The following is a 21,736-nucleotide window of genomic DNA, read 5'->3' on the forward strand; positions in this document are numbered from 1 at the left end:
GGACCATAGGCTCTAAGGACTTAGTGATGACCATTGCCCACATACGACTGACAGGAACACAAAATCTCCTCCTGAGATTATTTGACATGGGGGCTGGGTGTTGGAGGTGAAGCTGGTTGAGAGAATGCCAAGAGTGTACAAAGCTGTCATCAAGGCAAAGGTTGGCTACTTTGAAGAATCTAAAATATATTTTGATTTGTTTAACCCTTTTTTGGTTACTACATGATTCCATATGTGTTATTTCATAGTTTCGATGTCTTCACTATTATTCTACAATTTAGAAAATAGTAAAAATAAAGACAAACCCTTGAATGAGTAGGTGTGTCCAAACTTTTGACTGGTACTGTACATGTACATGATCCGTATGCTGTAGTATGTACAGTACATGTACAGTTGAAGTCGGAAGTTTACATACACCTTAGCCAAATACATTTAATATCAGTTTTTCACAATTCCTGACATTTAATCTGAGTAAAAATCACCTGTTTTAGGTCAGCTAGGATCACCACTTTATTTTAAGAATGTGAAGTGTTAGATTAATAGTAGAGCGAATGATATATTTCAGCTTTTATTTCTTTCATCACATTCCCAGTGGGTCAGAAGTTTACATACGCTCAATTAGAATTTGGTAGCATTGCCTTTAAATTGTTTAACTTGGGTCAAACCTTTCGGGTAGCCTTCCACAAGCTTCCCACAATAAGTTGGGTGAATTTTGGCCCATTCCTCCTGACAGAGCTGGTGTAACTGAGTCAGGTTTGTAGGCCTGCTTGCTCGCACACGCATTTTCAGTTCTGCCCACACATTTTCTATAGGATTGAGGTCAGGGCTTTGTGATGGCCACTCCAATACCTTGACTTTGTTGTCCTTAAGCCATTTTGCCACAACTTTGGAAGTATGCTTTGGGTCATTGTCCATTTGGAAGACCCATTTGCAACCAAGCATTAACTTCCTGACTGATGTCTTGAGATGTTGCTTCAATATATCCACATAATTTTCCTGCCTCATGATGCCATCTGTTTTGTGAAGTGCACGAGTCCCTCCTGCAGCAAAGCACCCCCACAACATGATGCTGCCATCCCCTTGCTTCACGGTTGGGATGGTGTTCTTCGGCTTGGAAGCGTCTCCCTTTTTCCTCCAAACATAACGATGGTCATTATGGCTAAACAGTTCTATTTTTGTTTCATCAGACCAGAGGACATTTCTCCATAAAGTATGATCTTTGTCCCCATGTGCAGTTGCAAACCGTAGTCTGTCTTTTTTGTGGCGGGTTTGGAGCAGTGGCTTCTTCCTTGCTGAGCGGCCTTTCAGGTTATGTTGATATAGGACTTGTTTTACTGTGGATATAGATACTTTTGTACCTGTTCCCTCCAGAATCTTCACAAGGTCCTTTGCTATTGTTCTGGGATTGATTTTCACTTTTCACACTATAGTACGTTCACCTCTAGGAGACAGAATGCGTCTCCTTCCTGAGCGGTATGACGGCTGCGTGGTCTAATGGTGTTTATACTTACGTACTATTGTTTGTACAGATGAACGTGGTACCTTCAGGCGTTTGGAAATTGCTCCCAAGGATGAACCAGGTCTTGAACCAGGTATTTTCTGAGGTCTTGGCTGATTTCTTTTGATTTTCCCGTGATGTCAAGCAAAGAGGCACTGAGTTTGAACGTAGGCCTTGAAATACATCCACAGGTACACCTCCAATTGACTCAAATGATGTCAATTAGCCTATCAGAAGCGTTTAAAGCCATGACATCATTTTCTGGAATTTTCCAAGCTGTTTAAAGGCACAGTCAACTTAATGTATGCAAACCTCTGACCCACTGGAATTGTGAAACAGTGAGTTAGTTATAAGTGAAAAAATCTGTCTGTAAATGTCACGCCCTGACCATAGAGAGCCCTTGGTCAGGGCGTGACTAGGGGGTGTTCTAGTTCAATATTTCTATGTTGGTGTTTTGTATGGTTCCCAATTAGAGGCAGCTGGTAATCGTTTCCTCTAATTGGGGGTCATATTTAGGTAGCCATTTTTCCCACCTGTGTTTGTGGGATATTGTTTGGTTTTGTGCTTGTTGCACTACGTAGTCACGTTTTGTTGCTTATTATTGTTTTGTTGAAGAAGTTTCACTGTAATTAAATATGTGGATCTAAACACAAGCTGCGCCTTGGTCCGTTTCTTACAGCAACCGTGACAGTAAACAATTGTTGGAAAAATGACTTGTGTCATGCACAAAGTAGATGTCCTAACTGACTTGCCAAAACTATAGTTTGTTAACAAGAAATTTGTGGAGTGGTTGAAAAACGAGTTTTAATGACGCCAACCTAAGTGTATGCAAACTTCCGACTTCAACTGTATATTCTTGTGTGCTTCAGATACTCTCTCCTTTTCACTCTGTAGACGATCCGGTCTGCCACTAAGCCCATGAGTGACTGTCTGCTGATGCTGAGGAACGAGCACTGGAAGAGAGTACGCAGCATTCTCACTCCCTCCTTCAGCGCAGCCAAGATGAAAGAGGCAAGACAAGACGACCCCCCTTCTCTCCTCCTCTCTTCACCCCTTCTCTCCTCCTCTCTTCACCCCTCCTCTCCTCCTCTCTTCACCCCTTCTCTCCTCCTCTCTTCACCCCTCCTCTCCTCCTCTCTTCACCCCTCTCCTCTCCTCCTCTCTTTACCCCTCTCCTCTCCTCCTCTCTTCACCCCTCTTCTCTCCTCCTCTCTTCACCCCTCTCCTCTCACACCATCTTCACCCAGCTCCTGTCCCCCTCTTCAATCTGCTGTTTGCATGGAACCAATACACATTTACTATGTAAATTATACAGGCACATGTATTACTACCTTAATATATACACACAATCACGAACTGCAGGTAGCCTAGTGGTTAGAGCGTTGGGCAAGTAACCGGAAGGTTGCTGGATCGAATCGCCGAGCTGACATGGTAAAATCTGTCATTCTGCCCCTGAGCAAAGCAGTTAACCCACTGTTCCCTGGGCGCCGTGGATGTCGATTAAGGCAGCCCCCGCACCTCTCTGATTCAAAGGGGTTGGGTTAAATGCGGGAAGACACATTTTAGTTGAATGCATTCAGTTGGACAACTGACTAGGTATCCCCTTTTCCCTCCCCCCTCTGTTATATTTACATGGAACCCATACATCACATATTACTACCTCTATACATACACACAATCACTCCCCACTCTGTTATATCTACATGGAACCCATACATCACATATTACTACCACTATACATACACACAATCACTCCCCACTCTGTTATATCTACATGGAACCCACACATCACATATTACTACCTCTATACATACACACAATCACTCCCCACTCTGTTATATCTACATGGAACCCATACATCACATATTACTACCTCTATACATACACACAATCACTCCCCACTCTGTTATATCTACATGGAACCCATACATCACATATTACTACCTCTATACATACACACAATCACTCCCCACTCTGTTATATCTACATGGAACCCACACATCACATATTACTACCACTATACATACACACAATCACTCCCCACTCTGTTATATCTACATGGAACCCATACATCACATATTACTACCTCTATACATACACACAATCACTCCCCACTCTGTTATATCTACATGGAACCCATACATCACATATTACTACCTCTATACATAAACACAATCACTCCCCACTCTGTTATATCTACATGGAACCCACACATCACATATTACTACCACTATACATACACACAATCACTCCCCACTCTGTTATATCTACATGGAACCCACACATCACATATTACTACCTCTATACATAAACACAATCACTCCCCACTCTGTTATATCTACATGGAACCCACACATCACATATTACTACCACTATACATACACACAATCACTCCCCACTCTGTTATATCTACATGGAACCCATACATCACATATTACTACCTCTATACATACACACAATCACTCCCCACTCTGTTATATCTACATGGAACCATACATCACATATTACTACCTCTATACATACACACAATCACTCCCCACTCTGTTATATCTACATGGAACCCATACATCACATATTACTACCTCTATACATACACACAATCACTCCCCACTCTGTTATATCTACATGGAACCATACATCACATATTACTACCTCTATACATACACACAATCACTCCCCACTCTGTTATATCTACATGGAACCATACATATTCATAAACATCTATACAGCCATGCAGATTTCTGCTGCATCAGGCCTTCAGTCGCAAGCTATCTTATCTCATCTTTTCATTTTTGTGGATTAACCAGAATCATTATCTTAATAGAAGTTGTCTCCATTTAGAGCCTGCCCAGCCCAACGATTTGAAATACGTTGTTGGTGTAAAAATGTTAAAGAGAATCAGGGGACTTAAGGAATAGCACGGGAGATTGACGCCCGTAATTTAGTCGGAAAATGATAGCTCGTCTCCATCGAAGGCTTTCAAGCATTACATCTAATTAACGTCTGATAAACCAATGTGGTCTGGGTATCTCTTTCCCTCTTTCCCTCTCTCCTTCCCTCCCCCCTCTCCCCATCTCCCCCCTCTGTGCCTCCCCCCCCCCCTCTCTCGCTGACTTCTGTGTATGTTCTGACATTATAATAGTGTCATTAGAACTAACAGTGGTTCTTCTACCTTATAGTGTGGAACATAATTACCGGGGCCTGTTGGAACAGCATGTTTTATGTGATTGTTGAGTCCCCTCTACACTGATACACTGACTCAGTGATTGAGAGAGATTGGTGAGCCTGCCTGCCTGCCTGCCTGCCTGCCTGCCTGCCTGCCTGCCTGCCTGCCTGCCTGCCTGCCTGCCTGCCTGCCTGCCTGCCTGTGAGCGACACCAGAGGCAGCAGCCATGAACAGACGTCAGGAGCTGCTATTGAAATGATCCAAACTGCTCTCAAAGTATTGCAAAGACCAACCAAACCAAAGACCCTCTATTCTCCAAGTACTGCGTGCGTGTGTGTGTGTGTGTGTGTGTGTGTGTGTGTGTGTGTGTGTGTGTGTGTGTGTGTGTGTGTGTGTGTGTGTGTGTGTGTGTGTGTGTGTGTGTATGTGCATCACACGGTTTCTCAGAACTATCAATATAAAAGAAAGAGAAAGCATTCATTGAAAAGCACCTCCTGTGCTGTATGTGCTTAAAGGTCATTGGTACATTGTGTGCCTGTAACTGACCGAGTGCAGGATTTACACTGAATGACAAATAAGGCCAAGGCCTAATGTAAAATAAACACAGTAGAAGTGTAACCGTAGGTATGTAATTATCGTGTAGTAGGGTAGAGGTGGGTGGTCATTTAGCTGGACCGTTAATTGTGATTAGGGCTGTGATGGTATGTTTCCACGGCAACCACCAGCGGTAGGCCACACACACTCATTTTTCACGCTCCAGATACAGCTGGGTACACTCGCCTGAAAACAAACTGTTAGTGGATAACCACTAAGGATAAAGTGTTTCAGGCTGAAAGTCAGTTATGACTGGTTTTGTGTTTACACATTGTCCCACGCAGGTAGCTTTCGTAAACGCTGAGTAATTCCTGCTGTAATTGACAGTTTGGATTTTATTTGTTGCTTGCAGTCAGTCCCTCAGTTGGAGCGTGTGCTCTGTGGGACTGACACTCAGAGTGTTTGTGTACACGTTGACTTTCTCTCACTTTCACTGAGTGTGTGTGATTCATATTCTGTCAAAATAGTTCCTAAAAGAAACAGGCTGGGAACTCAGTTAAGAACATCATGGAGATTGGAGTTGCAGTCAGGAAGAGCTAATGACTAGTTATTGCTTTCTGCGTTTGTATTTCAGAATCACACATTTCTCAATCAGTCAACATGTTTGTCTGACTCTGATGTTATGAAGCAAGGTTGCGCGTGCAGTCAGGGTGTGTATAGTGTAGTAACAGCGCTGTGTTCGGAGCAGTCAGGGTGTGTATAGTGTAGTAATAGCGCTGTGTTCGGAGCAGTCAGGGTGTGTATAGTGTAGTAACAGCGCTGTGTTCGGAGCAGTCAGGGTGTGTATAGTGTAGTAATAGCGCTGTGTTCGGGGCAGTCAGGGTGTGTATAGTGTAGTAACAGCGCTGTGTTCGGAGCAGTCAGGGTGTGTATAGTGTAGTAACAGCGCTGTGTTCGGAGCAGTCAGGGTGTGTATAGTGTAGTAATAGCGCTGTGTTCGGAGCAGTCAGGGTGTGTATAGTGTAGTAATAGCGCTGTGTTCGGAGCAGTCAGGGTGTGTATAGTGTAGTAACAGCGCTGTGTTCGGAGCAGTCAGGGTGTGTATAGTGTAGTAACAGCGCTGTGTTCGGAGCAGTCAGAGTGTGTATAGTGTAGTAACAGCGCTGTGTTCGGAGCAGTCAGGGTGTGTATAGTGTAGTAACAGCGCTGTGTTCGGAGCAGTCAGGGTGTGTATAGTGTAGTAACAGCGCTGTGTTCGGAGCAGGGTTATGTTAGCAACGTACGTACTTCCCTCATACACACAAACACATGTCCAGTTAATGAGTGGAGAGGAGACATGCTAATTAGTGCGCCCCCCCACACACACACACACACACACACACACACATACACACAGTCCTGCTCCAGAATTTAGCATGGGAGAATGAGACTGGCGGGAATATGAATCATTTACGAGAGCATAAACCACCGACTTTACGATCGGCACCAAACAAACGCTCGGACAACTGGCGCTCCGAATTCAGTCACATTACCCAGATATGTTTTTAGCGATGTCTGTTTTAGTTTACTGCTGTTTACAGTCATAGCGCTCCAGTCTGTTTGCTGAGTGGACAGAACAGATGGAGAGAGAGGGAAAGCACACTGAGAGAAAGTGGTGGTGTGGTCTCTGGATCAATATCTATCTGCTTCTGTCTGGAGAGGGACAGATATGCTGTGGCAGGATACACTGTTGAGGCTCGCTCTGTGATAAGAGGAAGCTATTGGGTCTGTCTGTCTATCTGTCTCTCTCTCTCTTTCTCTCTCCTTTTTCTTGTGTGCGTGCGTGTGTCTGTCTGTTCCTGTGTGTGTGTGTGTGTGTGTGTGTGTGTGTGTGTGTGTGTGTGTGTGCGCGTGTGTCTGTTTGTTCGTGTGTGTGTGTGTGTGTGTGTGTGTTCGTGTGTGTGTGTGTGTGTGTGTGTGTGTGTGTGTGTGTGTGTGTGTGTGTGTGTGTGTGTGTGTGTGTGTGTGTGTGTGTGTGCGTGCGCGTGCTGTGGTCTGGCTATGTTTGACTGACCGGTAGCCCCTGCATATCCTCTCAGCTGGCAGAGCCATGGGATATAGATTTTCATTTGAGCCACCCTGCTCCTATAGAGGGGGAGGATACTGCTCCTGTCATAACCTATCAGGCTGCTCGTGCTTCTTCATCTGTCCTCCCTCTCTCAGCTCCAGACCCCAGTACCCTCTCCTCAGACTGGCCAGCCTAAGGCCTCATCTTATGTTGGCATATACACTCAGTGGCAGGTTTATTAGGTATGCTGTTCATGAAAATGGTTGAGTCACGTGGCCATGGCTTGCTATATGATGCAGGCAGACAGGCATCGAGGCATTCAGTTACTGTTTGATTGAACGTTAGAATTGGCCAAACGAGTGACCTAAGCGACTTTGAGCGTGGTATGATCGTCGGTGCCAGGCGCACCGGTTCCGGTATCTCAGAAACATCCGGCCTCCTAGGCTTTTCACACATGACAGTGTCTAAGGTTTATTGAGAATGGTGCGACAAACCAAAAACATCCGGTCAGCGGCAGTCTTAGGGGCGAAAACAGCTCATTGATGAGAGAGGTCGAAGGAGAATGGCAAGAATCGTGCAAGCTAACAGGCAGGTCACAAACAGGCAAATAATGCCGCAGTACAACAGTGGTGTGCAGAACGGCATCACGGAACGCACAACTCATCAGTCCTTGTCACAGATGGGCTATTGTAGCAGACGACCACACCGGGTTCCACTCCTGTCAGCTAAAAACAACAAGAAGCGGCTCCAGTGGGCAGGCGATCACCAACACTGGACAATTGAGGAGTGGACAAACATCCTCTGATCTGCTGAATCCCACTTCCTGTTGCGTCATGCTGATGGCAGAGTCAGGATTTGGCGTACGCAGAGTTCATGGCCCCACCCTGCCTGGTGTCAATGGAACAGGCTGGTGGCGCGATGGTGTGAGGTATGTTTTCCTGGCACACGTTAGATCCCTTGATACCAATTGAGCAACGGTTCCACGCCCCGAAGAATTCAGGCTGTTTTGGCGACAAAGGGGGTTCCTACATGGTACTAGATGGGTGTACTTAATAAGCCCCAGTCTTAGCCCCATTCCCATTCCCCAGCCAGTCTATGATGATAAGGCTGGGGCTAACACTAGTCTAAGTCTAAATTTGTGACAAGGGCTGTGGCTAGTCACAACCATAGACTTAAACTAGTGTTAGCCCCAGCCTCATCATCATAGACTGGTCAATTTTACTTTCTTTTTACATGGAAGCTTATATAAGCTTATACTGGTCTTAGCCCCCTCTCCAGCCGAATCATTAGACTGGTCTTATTAGCAGTCACAACCTTATCCTGTGACTAGGGTTAGCCCTCAGCCTTGTCCTAATCGTTATGAATTGTAGTTTATTTTAACGTTACATTAACTTACAGTGTAGACTATGCTCAGTATTATCACATTAATGCCAATGACAGTAGCCCTGCATGTCACAGTCGTGTAACTGCTTCGGTCACAGCTCATTGTACCCATAATGCTACAGCATGTTTATCCATTAGCGTCTCCTCTTGTGTAAGGATCTCATTTCCCATTTGATCCCAGCATGTATTGATCGCTGGGGAGGAGATGAGGAGATGGCGAGGGTAGATAGGGGAGATGTGTAAACGTTGTCTAGATTTCTCCCATCTCCGCGTCCTCTCTCTCTCTCTCTCTCTCTCTCTCTCTGTGCCCTCACTCCTGCTCCTCCTCATCCCCAAATCTTCCGTCAGAGCTTAGTGGCTCCTCGGATTCCTCTGGCCCTGTTTGGCCGTTCCTCTGAGGACTGTGTTCGTGCGCTGCCTGAGGGGGATCAATAGATAGTACTAATGAATGCTGCTCCCTGATCACAGGTCTAGTGTAGGGAGACGGAGCAGAGAGACCGACCTAGGGTAGAGCCTCACACTCAAGGCCTCGCTCTCTCTTTCTCTCTCTCTCACTCTCTGCTGTACTGGCTGTAGAGAAAGGGGAGGAGGTTCTCTGCTGTACTGGCTGTAGAGAAAGGAAAGGAGAAAGCAAGCAAGATATGAAGAGAGAGAGACGGCACAGCCCAGAATATTCTGGACCCCTGACACTCAGCAGTGAGACCTGAGGTTCAGAGGGTGTTTCAGCATTTTCTCTCATGTTCCTTCAGCAAATATTCCATGCCACTGGACATAGCTGTCCTTCCTCTCTGTGGTCAAATATGTGTTAGTGTCCTCGTTTTCTTTGATAAGAAGAAACTAGGGAGTTGACCTGAGGAGTTGTTGTTTTTGATATTTTTACATTTCTGTATCTGAGACATGCTGCTACTGCAGTATAACTCTGTCTGCCCTGGAGAAGTTATGGTAGAGAGTGTTCTTCTTGAGATCTGCCTTTCTCAGTCCCGCATTGTAACACAGCAATCACCATGCTCAGAAGAGCTCTTCCCTTTAATGAATAAATGAATTAATTAGATATCTGTTTGATCCATCATCATCAGGGTTCTTCTCCCCTTGGTAATGACCTCTGTAATGGCAATGACTTTAATGGGATTTTAATTGATTCAGGTCCTCACTTTGCCTCAGGGTGTCCACACACACACACCCACACCCACATACACATACACTTTTCTGAGAGGGGCTGGAGGTGAGGAGGAGAGGAGTGGGCACCACACACACAACAGCAGTATCCCCTCCTGTACTGTACTTATGACCAGGACTGATTCATGCACGTGGACCAACATTCACCCCTGATTCCATCTCGCACATTTGTCAGATGAGTCTTGGTTTAAAGTGATGTCTTTGCACAGGAAGATATGAAAAGGGATCATTTGTTGTATCTATATTCATATGATATGATATTTTGCAGAGAATTTTGGGGGGGGGGGGTAGCCCCCGACAGAGACTTGAACCGGGTTCCAATGACTGTCAACCCAAGACCTTAGTCGTTGCGCTAAGATATCCAAACGTCTTCACATGGTCCCTGGGTCTTAAGTTAACATGTTAGATGAGTATAGAACGTCGATGACCGTGTTTCTGTCTCTGTGCAGATGGGTCCTCTGATCAACATGGCCACGGACACCCTGCTCACCAACCTGCTTGGACATGTCGAGTCTGCAGAGAGCTTTGACATTCACAGGTACTATAACCACAGTAACTTTCCCTCTCATGGGGGCCATTATAAGGATTGTTCATTCATTAGGCTATACAATTGTTATCGTGTATTTTCCCAAACAAACACATTGGGAAATCCAATTCAAACGTCTACAACCAGCGGTAAAACCAGATGTTTATAATGTATTATCATTGTAGAAGGGCTATATAATATCCTCCACATACTGTATTGTGTTGACTGGGTTGGTTCTCTCTCTTCAGGTGTTTTGGCTGTTTCACCATGGACGTGATAGCTAGCGTGGCCTTTGGCACCCAGGTGGACTCTCAGAAGGACCCAGATGACCCATTTGTTCACCACGCCCAGAAGTTCTTCTCGTTCTCCTTCTTCAGACCCATCATGTTCGTCTTCAGTAAGTACTGTGGAGCCCTGCCTTAATACAACTAACTCATCATAGGCTTAGAAACACTGTCCAGAAAACAACTGTACTACTAGCAACAATTATCAAAATGAAAGAGAGAAAGATTTTAAAACAACAGTGTTATGTTTTAAACATAATCATACACACTATTTCTCACAATGAACAATATTGGACTCTATATATCCAGTATATATATCCAGTATATATTACAAGGGGCATGTCCACTTAACATATACTGTATTGCATTCCCTAGATGCTGCTGTAAGTGGACTGACACAGATGGTATTGTGTTTGTTCTTCTCTTGCTGTCTACAGTTGCTTTCCCATTCCTGGCTCCTCTGGCCCGGGTCATCCCCAACAAGAGGAGGGATGAGATGAACAACTTCTTCATCAACTGTATCCAGAAGATCATCAGACAGAGAGATGAGCAGCCTGTTGAAGAGGTACAGTATGTTACTGAGCTTTCCTGTAAAAACTTCTGCTCCTTTATAAAAGATGGGAATGGTATGAAGGACTCTTGTTATCTCTCTCCCTTTCTCTTCTCTGTTCTTGATCTTTGAGTGTGTGTGTGTGTGTGTGTGTGTGTGTGTGTGTGTGTGTGTGTGTGTGTGTGTGTGTGTGTGTGTGTGTGTGTGTGTGTGCATGCGTGCGTGTGCGCTCTCATGTTTATTTCACCTTTATTTAGACAGGTAAGTCAGTTAAGATCAAATTCTTATTTACAATGATGACCTGTCAAACACATCAATAAACAACACATCAATAAACAGCACATTAATTAACAACAATTGTGTGTGTGTGTGTGTGTGTGTGTGTGTGTGTGTGTGTGTGTGTGTTAGCGGCGGCGAGACTTCCTGCAGCTGATGCTGGACACGCGCAGCACCAAGGAATGTGTCCCTCTTGAACACTTTGATGTGGTGAACCATGCTGATGAACTGGCCCACACACACGACTCCGGGGAACAAGAAAATGGCGGCGCCGGCAGCCACGAGTCACCCAACAGGCGCTCGGTCCAGACCCAGAAGAGGATGATGTCGGAGGATGAGATAGTGGGTCAAGCGTTTGTGTTCTTCCTGGCGGGTTACGAGACCAGTAGCAACACGCTAGCCTTCACCTGCTACCTCCTGGCTTTACACCCAGAGTGTCAGAGCAAACTACAGGCTGAGGTGGATGACTTCTTCACCAGATATGTGAGTATGGGCCTTCCTGTATGCACCTTACATTCACAATCACCTTCGTTTGTCGTCACAGTATGTGTGCCATGATGGATTATTAAAACTACTAAAATCCTAACCAGATTATGTAAATGGAACACACTGATTAGACCTAATCTATGGATTTCACATGAATGGGAATACTGATATGGATCTGTTGGTCACAGATACCCCCCCCCAAAAAAAGGTAGCGGCGTGGATCAGAAAACCAGTCAGTCTGGTGGGACCACCATTTTCCTCATGCAGCGTGACCCATCTCCTTTGCATAGAGTTGATCAGACTGTTGATTGTGGCATGTGGAATATTGTCCCAATCCTCTTCGATGGCTGTGCGAAGTTGCTTTATATTGGCAGGAACTGGAACATGCTGTCGTATACACGTCGATCCAGAGCATCCCAAACATGCTCAATGGGTGACATGCAGGACATGGATGTCACGCCCTGACCTGAGAGAGAGGGTTTGTTTCTCTATGTGGTTAGGTCAGGGTGTGGGGTGGGCATTCTATGTTTTTGTATTTCTTTGTGTTGAGCCGAGTATGGTTCCTAACCAGAGGCAGCTGTCTATCGTTGTTTCTGATTAGGAACCATACTTAGGCAGCCTGTTTTTCCTTTGGGTTTTGTGGGTAGTTGCTTTTTGTTTAGTTGTAAGTACCTGACAGAACTGTTGGCTGTCATTTTTGCCTTAAACTACAAGATGAACATATTCCACGCTGCACCTTGGTCTACTCATTTTGACGCCTGTGACAGAAATACCCACCACAAGAAGACCAAGCAGCGTGGGCAGGATGACGGGACTTGGGAGGAGATCCTGGATGGGGCAGGACCCTGGACAAGGCCTGGGGAGTATCGCCGTCCGCAATGGGAGATTGAGGCAGCGAAAGCGGAACGGCGATACTGGGAGGAACAGGCAAGAAAGCAACAACGGAAGCCCAAGAGGCAGCTGCAAAAAAGATTTTGGTGGGGGCACACGGGGAGATTGGCTAAGGCGGGTTTAAGACCTGAGCCAACTCCCCGTGCTTACCGTGGGGAGCGAGTGACCGAGCAAGCACCGTGTTATGCGGTGATACGCACTGTGTTTCCAGTGCGTACTCACAGCCCGGTGCGCTCGGTGCAAGCTACTCACCGTTGCCATGCTAGAGTTGGCCGGCAGCCAGGGAGAAGTGCACCGGCTCAACGTATCTGGTCTCCAGTACGTCTCTTCGGCCCAGGTTATCCTGCGCCTGCTCTACGCACGGTACCCCTCATTCACCAGCACAGCCCAGTTCGTCCTGTACCAGCGCTCTGCCCTTGCCGGGCTAAAGTCAACATCGAGCCAGGACGGGTTGTGCCAGCCCTAAGCGCCAGACCTCTAGTAAGCCTCCATGGCCTAGTGTGCCCTGTGCCTGCTCTGCGCACCCAGTCTCCTGTGCGTCTCCCCAGTCTGGTGAGACCGGTTCCAGCTCCACGTAGGAAGCCTCCAGTGATGATCAATTGTCCGAAGCATCCAGTGACAATCCATGGCACGAAGCCTCCAGTGATGATCCATGGCCCGGAGCCTGTAGTGATAATCCATGGCACGAAGCCTCCAGTGATGATCCATGGCCCGGAGCCTGTAGGGATGATCCATGGCACGAAGCCTCCAGTGATGATCCATGGCCCGGAGCCTGTAGGGACGCTCCATGGCACGAAGCCTCCAGTGATAATTCATGGCCCGGAGCCTGTAGGGATAATCCATGGCCCGGAGCCTCCAGTGATGATCCATGGCACAAAGCCTCCAGTGATGATCAATGGTGCGGAACCAGTAGTGATGATCCATGGCACGGAGCCTGTAGCGAAGGTCCCCAGTCCGGAACCTACAGAGACGCTCTTCAGTCTAGAGCCTCCAGCGACGCTCCCCAGTCCGGAGCCTCCAGCGACGCTCCTCAGCCCGGAGCCTCTAGCGACGCTCCTCAGCCCGGAGCCTCCAGCGACGCTCCTCAGCCCGGAGCCTCCAGCGACGCTCCTCAGCCCGGAGCCTCCAGCGACGCTCCTCAGCCCGGAGCCCCCAGTGACGCTCCTCAGCCCGGAGCCCCCAGCGACGCTCTCCAGTCCGGAGCCCCCAGCGACGCTCTCCAGTCCGGAGCCTCCAGCGACGCGCTCCAGTCCGGAGTCTTCAACGACGGTCTGCAGCCCGGAGTCTTCAGGGACGGTCTGCAGCCCCGAGTCTTCAGCGACGGTCTGCAACCCCGAGTCTTCAACGACGGTCTGCAGCCCCGAGTCTTCAGCGACGGTCTGCAGCCCCGAGTCTTCAGCGGCGGCCTGCAGCCCAGAGTCTTCAGCGGCGGTCGGCAGTTCAGAGCTTCCGGCGCTGATCCACGGTCGGGTTCCTCCGGCGACACAGAAGCGGGGGGATCAGCGGGCGGTGTGGGGGCTACGCCCCGAACCAGAGCCGCCGCCAAATATAGATGCCTACCCGGACCCTCCCCTATAGGTTCAGGTTTGCGGTCCGGAGTCCGCACCTTTGTGGGGGGGGTAATGTCACGCCCTGACCTGAGAGAGAGGGTTTGTTTCTCTATGTGGTTAGGTCAGGGTGTGGGGTGGGCGTTCTATGTTTTTGTATTTCTTTGTGTTGGGCCGAGTATGGTTCCTAACCAGAGGCAGCTGTCTATCGTTGTCTCTGATTAGGAACCATACTTAGGCAGCTTGTTTTTCCATTGGGTTTTGTGGGTAGTTGCTTTCTGTTTAGTTGTAAGCACCTGACAGAACTGTCGGCTGTCATTTTTGCCTTAAACTACAAGATGAACATATTCCACGCTGCACCTTGGTCTACTCATTTTGACGCCTGTGACAATGGAAGAACTGGGACATTTTCAGCTTCCAGGATATTGTACAGATTCTTGCGACATGGGGCCGTGCATTACAGTGGTTGCTCAACTAAAAGTTTTGAGATTACTGTATGCTGCGGGATTTAGAGGTAATTTGTGGTTTAGTACGGTACCCTGCATCACTGCATCACTGCTCCAGACCAGCGCAAGGGGGATTTAGAGCACTGATTATGCTTACTGGAAAATACTCTTTCAAACTTAATGGAAGAGGCAAGTGGAAGGGGGAAAGACGGCATTCAGAGGTCACTGGTCTTGATAAGTAATGAGATTTTATATTCACTGAATCTCCTTCTGGGTATTGGTTAGACTACAATTAGGGTGTTGAAATGTTAGGATTATTTTGCTCTTACTGTAGTACTGTAGCCTACTCCTGAACGGTCACATTGTACAGCGCCATTATGGGCTATTAGCAGGACAATAGACTCTTGCCAAGAAGGAGGGTAGGGGGAGAATTGTATCGTCAAATGTATTTCTTAGTTAGGTTGGCTGTATCACAACCGGCCGTGATTGCGAGGCCCATAGGGCGGCACACAATTTGTCCAGGTTTGACCGGTGTAGGTGGTCATTGTAAATAAGAATTTGTTCTTAACTGACATGCCTAGTTTAATAAAGGTCACGTTGTACAGCTCCGTATTTTCCTAACATTTTTCGTTTTTCTTGGAATAGAAACACCATAATATTAATCAAATGAATTAAGATACATTTCTTAAAATCAATCCCATATACTATGTTCTTACAAAAAAGGTTTTAAAATTCTCTAGTACAGCCAATAACTTTCGGTTATTTGAAAACAAAATAATCTCCAATATATCATAATTGTTTAAGCAAAGCGATTATTATTATTATTAACCCTGAATTATATTTATATAAAAAACCCTTAGATTTTCTCAGACCAGTTTTGCCCTAACGAAAAATGCCCCTTAGATATTAATTTAGAATCCTCCAATCCTCTAAATGTAATTATTGGCGGAGAGTCACGTCATAGATTTTTATTTTTTTTACATATACTGTAGGCCTACCGTAGGCGACATGAGTCTCACTAGTGTTGAGTAATGTGCTGTTAATTAGATCTACTACTGTACAAGGACATTTTATGGATCTGACAGTATTTTAATTTAGAGATTCTGGTAAAGAAATGTGTGTGTAGAGGGGTAACTTTCTTCACCAGTTCCCCTTCCATTTTGTGATTAGCCTACCAGTTGGTGTAACTGTAATGTTAATTATCTTGAGAGGAATTTTGCTCTTCACTATCACAATATTAAAAAACGTTCAAATGCATGAATTAATTAAATCGCTTTAGTCGACACATATATAACCGTAGAATACAGTTGCAGGTCGGAGGGCCATCTAACAAGTGCAAATCAGAGGGCCATCAACCGAAACAGACCAATGAAGCATTGGTAAATGGCAGGAGTATCTATGACTCTCTGAGGACTGGGTAGGGTAGGGGGGGTTCTGGGCCGGGAGGGTCGGGAGGGTGGCTTCGGCTATCACCGAGCTCGGATCCCCGCATCTCCATGTCGCCTGGGTTGCGCCCGACCGGCTCCATCCCCCCCTTTCCCCGTTAGGCACGGCTCATAGTGCACCCCCATATCAAGGTGCACATAGGCCTAGTAATATAATGAATATGAATTCAGAGGGCAGAAATTATTAAATAGTAAAGCATTACAGTTTTAAGAATTGTGTTCAATTATTTGTGACATTGTGGCATTTAAAGCATATTGAAGTTAGAAGCAATAGGGTTGAAGCAATAGCCTACCCGCGTGTAGTCAACTATTTCAGCACTGTTTTGCGCTGCTCTGAGACAAGCATGGGGATTTGTCTTAATAAATCAATGAGATTTTATTTTTACTGAATCTCTGTTTGGGGATTGGTTAGACTACAATTAGAGTGTGGAAATGTTATGCTCTTAGTACTGTAGCCTACTCCCGACCGTCACGTTGTACAGTGCCGGAAACATTGAGGGTTTCGTTTTTCGTTATTTTTTGAATAGATACACCATAAAATTAATCAAATGAATTAAGCTAACTTTCGTGAAATCAATCCTATATATTATGTTCTTACAAAAAAGGTTTTGAATTCTCTAGTACAGCCAATATTGAAGACTGTCAAATGCTTTTCAAAGATGCCCTCTGGTAGTCAAACTAGCACTAACTAGCATTAATGGCAACAATGGCTGACAATTAAATAAGGTGCCATAGAATTCTGTAGCAGCCCGCAAGGTGTGCTGCAGTATGATGCAACTTTTACAGGAAGAACCACTGTATCATGCTGAAACATGAGGTTATGGCGGATGAAAGGCACAAAAATGGGCCTCAGGATCTCGTCACGGTATCTCTATCCATTCAAATTGCCATCGATAAAATACAATTGTGTTCATTGTCCGTAGCTTATGCCTGCCCATACCATAACCCCAACGCCACCATGGGACTGTCACACCCTGATCTGTTTCACCTGTCCTGGGGAGGTCCTGGGCTGGGTTTGTGTTTTTTTTGTTTTTTTCACCTTTATTTAACCAGGTAGGCTAGTTGAGAACAAGTTCACATTTACAACTGCGACCTGGCCAAGATAAAGCATAGCAGTGTGACACAAACAACAACACAGAGTTACACATGGAATAAACAAACATGCAGTCAATAATACAATAGTAAAAAGTCTATATACAGTGTGTGCAAATGAGGTAGGATAAGGGAGGTAAGGCCATAAATAGGCCATAGTGGCTCAATAATTACAATACAGCAATTAAACACTGGAGTGATAGATGTGCAGAAGATGAGTGTGCAAGTAGAGATACTGGGGTGCAAAGGAGCAAGATACATCAAATAAAGGTTGTAAGGCCAGTTGGATGTACTGGAAAATTCTCTGGCAACAGCTCTGGTGGACATTCCTGCAGTCAGCATGCCAATTGCACGCTCCCTCACAACTTGAGACATCTGTGACATTGTGTTGTGTGAAAAAACTGCACATTTTAGAGTGGCCTTTTATTGTCCCCAGCACAAGGTGCACCTGTGTAATGATCATGCTGTTTAATCAGCTTCTTGATATGCCACACCTGTCAGTTGGAGGGATTATCTTGGCAAAGGAGAAATGCTCACTAGCAGGGATGTACAGTAAACCAATTTGTGCATACATTTGTGCATATATACGAGAGGGATAGAGCAGTTGTTTGATAGTTTGTATTTAGCAGTCATAAAAGTATGCCTTATTTACATTGAAGAACTACTAAAATAGTGATTTAGTCAGACCGCATAGGCAGCAGCTCTATAGAGATGAGATGATGACTTGGAATGAACAACTGAAATATTTTATTAAAGTAATGTGAATAAATTATGGTTAATAAGTGATAAGCAGTAATGGGCAGTCACTACCATCATGGGACTTTGATTAATTGTTTTATTCCGTGTTGTTACAGCATTCAACCCACATAATGCATAGTGCATTTAATGTAAAAAGCAAATAAATCTAAACCGAAATTGAAAACTGTGATAATTTTTTCAGAATTAAACCTAAATTGAACCAACCTCAAAAAGCACTAATCGCTCAGCGCTACTTTCTGAATTAACAATTGAAATGGAATTGACTGCAACTCTGTAAACATGGGCTTCAGCATGTTTACAGAGTTACGTACAGTCATTTTGCAGGGTTTGATGACTGAGAGACCCAGTCCCATATAAACTCCACCTCAACTGTAAGAAGTCCATCTCTGCTGCAGGCCAGCTGTGGTGATGAGTGTGAAAGACAGACAGTGATCGGACCTGGCTGGAACAAAAATAAATCAGAGAGACTGGATTGGTAGGGGGGTGGGGGGCAAAGAGGGAGGGGTGGGCTGGCATTTTTCAGATTGAGGATTTTCAATCTGTTTCTCCGGGGTCACAACAGCCTGCGGTTTGACGTGCGCTGCCACTCTATTGCGAGATAAAAACCCAGATAACAGCCAATATTTTGCTGCATTTATTTTGGATGAAAACCTATCTTTGTCTGGTAGATGACGCCGGGGGTTGCAGGACAACAGGGGCGCACACCAGAGTATGTGAGCACGGAGTTGAGCAGTCGGAAATCCTGCGCACGGCTCTGGCGCTCCTATCCAACCGCTCTGCAATATAAACACACAAAAGAACGCTCCATATTTGCTCCATTCATTAATTTAAGCAACACCCATCTGTTTTTGTGACGACCTGGACCTACCATTTGGTTTTGAAGTATTGACACCAAACCATATGATTTGAATGAAAAGTATTTGAATAAACATGAAAAGGTGAATGTAAGAAGCGCACAATATTTCACATAGGCTACATGTCATATTAAACAGCATATAAACACTCTAAATAGGTCAGGAGCCAGACATGGAGACTAAAATGAATTATTTAGTCTTTATTATTTCAATTATTTCAAGGCTATAGTTTACAAAGAAATACATTGTGAAGCATTTGCGAGTGCGACACAATAGGCTGGTAGGGACATAAAACACTCATCTCTTAAACAACATGTTGTTGTATTAAATCATTATAGTCTATAAATTGCGCATATAGTCTGTGGCTTACTTAGAATTAAATACAAATTAAATGAAAAATGCCTTATTTTAGAAACAGGAGTTTGGCCAGTCTGTGGGTTCAGGCTCATGCGATGGTTCCTGTAGAACAGGCCAGCAGCAGAGAATATCCTCTCTACACCTGCAGAACCACTGGGGATGATAAACACCCTTTATGCCGCTCTTGCTGGCTGGGCAAAGATGCAGAGTTGTTTTTCAATTTGTCTATAGGTAGGCCTAAAGGTTTTTAGGCAAAATAACCCAATCAAAACGGAAAGCTCATTGAAAGAGGGAATATGCCAGGCCTATTGGACCAAAATCAATGATGGCCTATTGTATAGATAATAGAACAAAAATGAATGAAACTTTTCAGAGATCTGATTTTTTTGTTTATAAATACTTTGCTACAATGACACACTTAGTTATCTACCCACCTCGTTCCTTTCTTTTAGCATGTGCACATAGTAAGTAACCCATCATGCTTTCTGGATGTGTGTCTTTTCAGGTTCCACAATGATTCTTTAGTTGTGGATATTACATCACCACACTCCCTCTCTTGCTATTGGTCCTCATCTTTGTAAGTCACCTTGATTTAGCACCTGTGTGTTTTGATCAGTTTCTTTATGAAAATATTTAGCGAACTACATGACAGTAGCTAAAGCATGGGGCTAGAGATAGCAGAACAAAGTAGACTACAAATGCATGCTGGGACGGGCATGCCCTGATCTCGTGAAGTGAGCACTATTGGAGTGAAATTGGAGCAGGAGGGAAGGCCGGCGCTCCAGCCTTTGGGAATCTCACTCAGCCTCCAGTCAAATTAGGCACGCTCCTCACTCCAGCTCCGCTCTGCTCACACACTCTGACGCATACACACATACACACATACACACACACACACACACACACACACACATACACACATACACACACACACATAGAAACAAGGAGATTCAGAGGTTGCTTATTGGTTGTTTCATTTCACTCTGCATTTCTTCTGCCTGTGAGTCTCGCAGGAAGCCCCAGCGTCTGTGTCTTCCGGCCATAACAAAGTGCCCCCTTAAATAACCACCCCTGCTGCTGTCACAGCCATGATCAACTCTGCCGCTCTAATATGGAACACATAAACAGTTAGACGGGGAGTGGAGGCTCTTACAAGGTCATGTGTGCGTCGAAAATTGCACCCTATGTCCTAGGGTCCATAGGACCGTGGTCAAAGTAGTGCACTCTAGAGAGAATAGGGTGCCATTTCAGACGCAGCCATGACCTTGTTAGATCCTCCACTCCCCCATCTCCTTCTGCATCTTAATACCCGGACCAAGGCCTGAACAGCGGCGAACAGAGTGGAGCAGGCAGCAGACCGGAAGACAGGATCACACGCACACAGAGGAGGAGATCTCTGTGACTGGAGCATCTGGAGTCAGACACTCTTTCATCTCATCTTCCCTCGTTCGGCACCGTGCCGATACGCTGCTCTCTAATGCTTAATCCTTCAACTCACAAGGGAAGAAGTGTCTGCAGAGAGAGCTCGCAGTGTAAACCAACTGACTCTGCCCGTTCCGCTTCCTTTGATTTACTCCCTCATCAAAATGCATCAGTGCAAATATAACAGTGCTTACTTCCTCACTGTTTAATTGTTTTTTGTATCTTCTTGGTGTTGGAGTCAATCTGATGTGATATACAATATATTTGTTTATTATCTCATTGCCCTTTTTCTGCAGTGGACTTTTATCCATTCATACTCTGACTTGCCTCTGAAATAGAGCACTGTTATTGGATGTTGTGAATAGAAGCCTACTGAGCAGCCTTCGAGGCAGCATGTAACATTAGATGTTGTTACAAGGCATCACAACGAGGTCTGGTATTTACTGTTATATAATGAAGGAGATGAGATGAAGAGTATTGTCTGTTGATCAGACTGGATATAATTTGTCCTAATGGTAGTTTTAATGACAGGCAACACCACTGATAACTGTTGTCAACACTACTCTGCATTGCAGCATTGTGAAAGTCCTCAGATATTGTAGAAGACCCTGGACTCTAGACTTAACCCACCTGCCTCAAAATATGACTCTGTCCTGAACCTTCCTAAGGAGTCTGAATGTGATATGTCAGTAGTAGGTTTTCAGAAAATTGTACAAAAAACCAAAGACTAATGTTATGTAGAACATTCCCTGTAGAATGCTAGCGAGCTGTATGCCTAGCTTGCTGGTGAGGGCCATTGGTGATTTCAACAGTCTGAGTGAATTTTTGAGTCTTTGACGCAGGGAACTTGATTGGATACACACAGTAATACCTGTGTACATAAACGTGTTTATACGCTCTTAGAAAAAAGGGTTATTCCCTTTTTGGTTCCAGGTAGAACCCTCTGTAGAAAGGGAATAGGGTGTCTGGAACCAAAAAGGTTCTACCTGGAACCAAA

The 21,736-nt window shown here is 45.3% G+C and overlaps 1 protein-coding gene across 1 annotated transcript in view; it reads left to right on the forward strand.

The window, feature by feature from the left end:
- The window catches only part of thas (Thromboxane-A synthase), a 90,917-nt gene that overhangs the window by 50,236 nt on the left and 18,945 nt on the right, over positions 1 to 21,736 (forward strand). The window contains 5 exon segments of the mRNA NM_001165312.1: positions 2,393 to 2,509; positions 10,254 to 10,342; positions 10,579 to 10,727; positions 11,052 to 11,179; positions 11,573 to 11,923. Coding sequence (NP_001158784.1) covers positions 2,393 to 2,509; positions 10,254 to 10,342; positions 10,579 to 10,727; positions 11,052 to 11,179; positions 11,573 to 11,923 — 834 coding nt within the window.

This window comes from Salmo salar, chromosome ssa16 (assembly GCF_905237065.1).
Source record: "Salmo salar chromosome ssa16, Ssal_v3.1, whole genome shotgun sequence".
Classification (NCBI taxonomy): domain Eukaryota; kingdom Metazoa; phylum Chordata; class Actinopteri; order Salmoniformes; family Salmonidae; genus Salmo; species Salmo salar.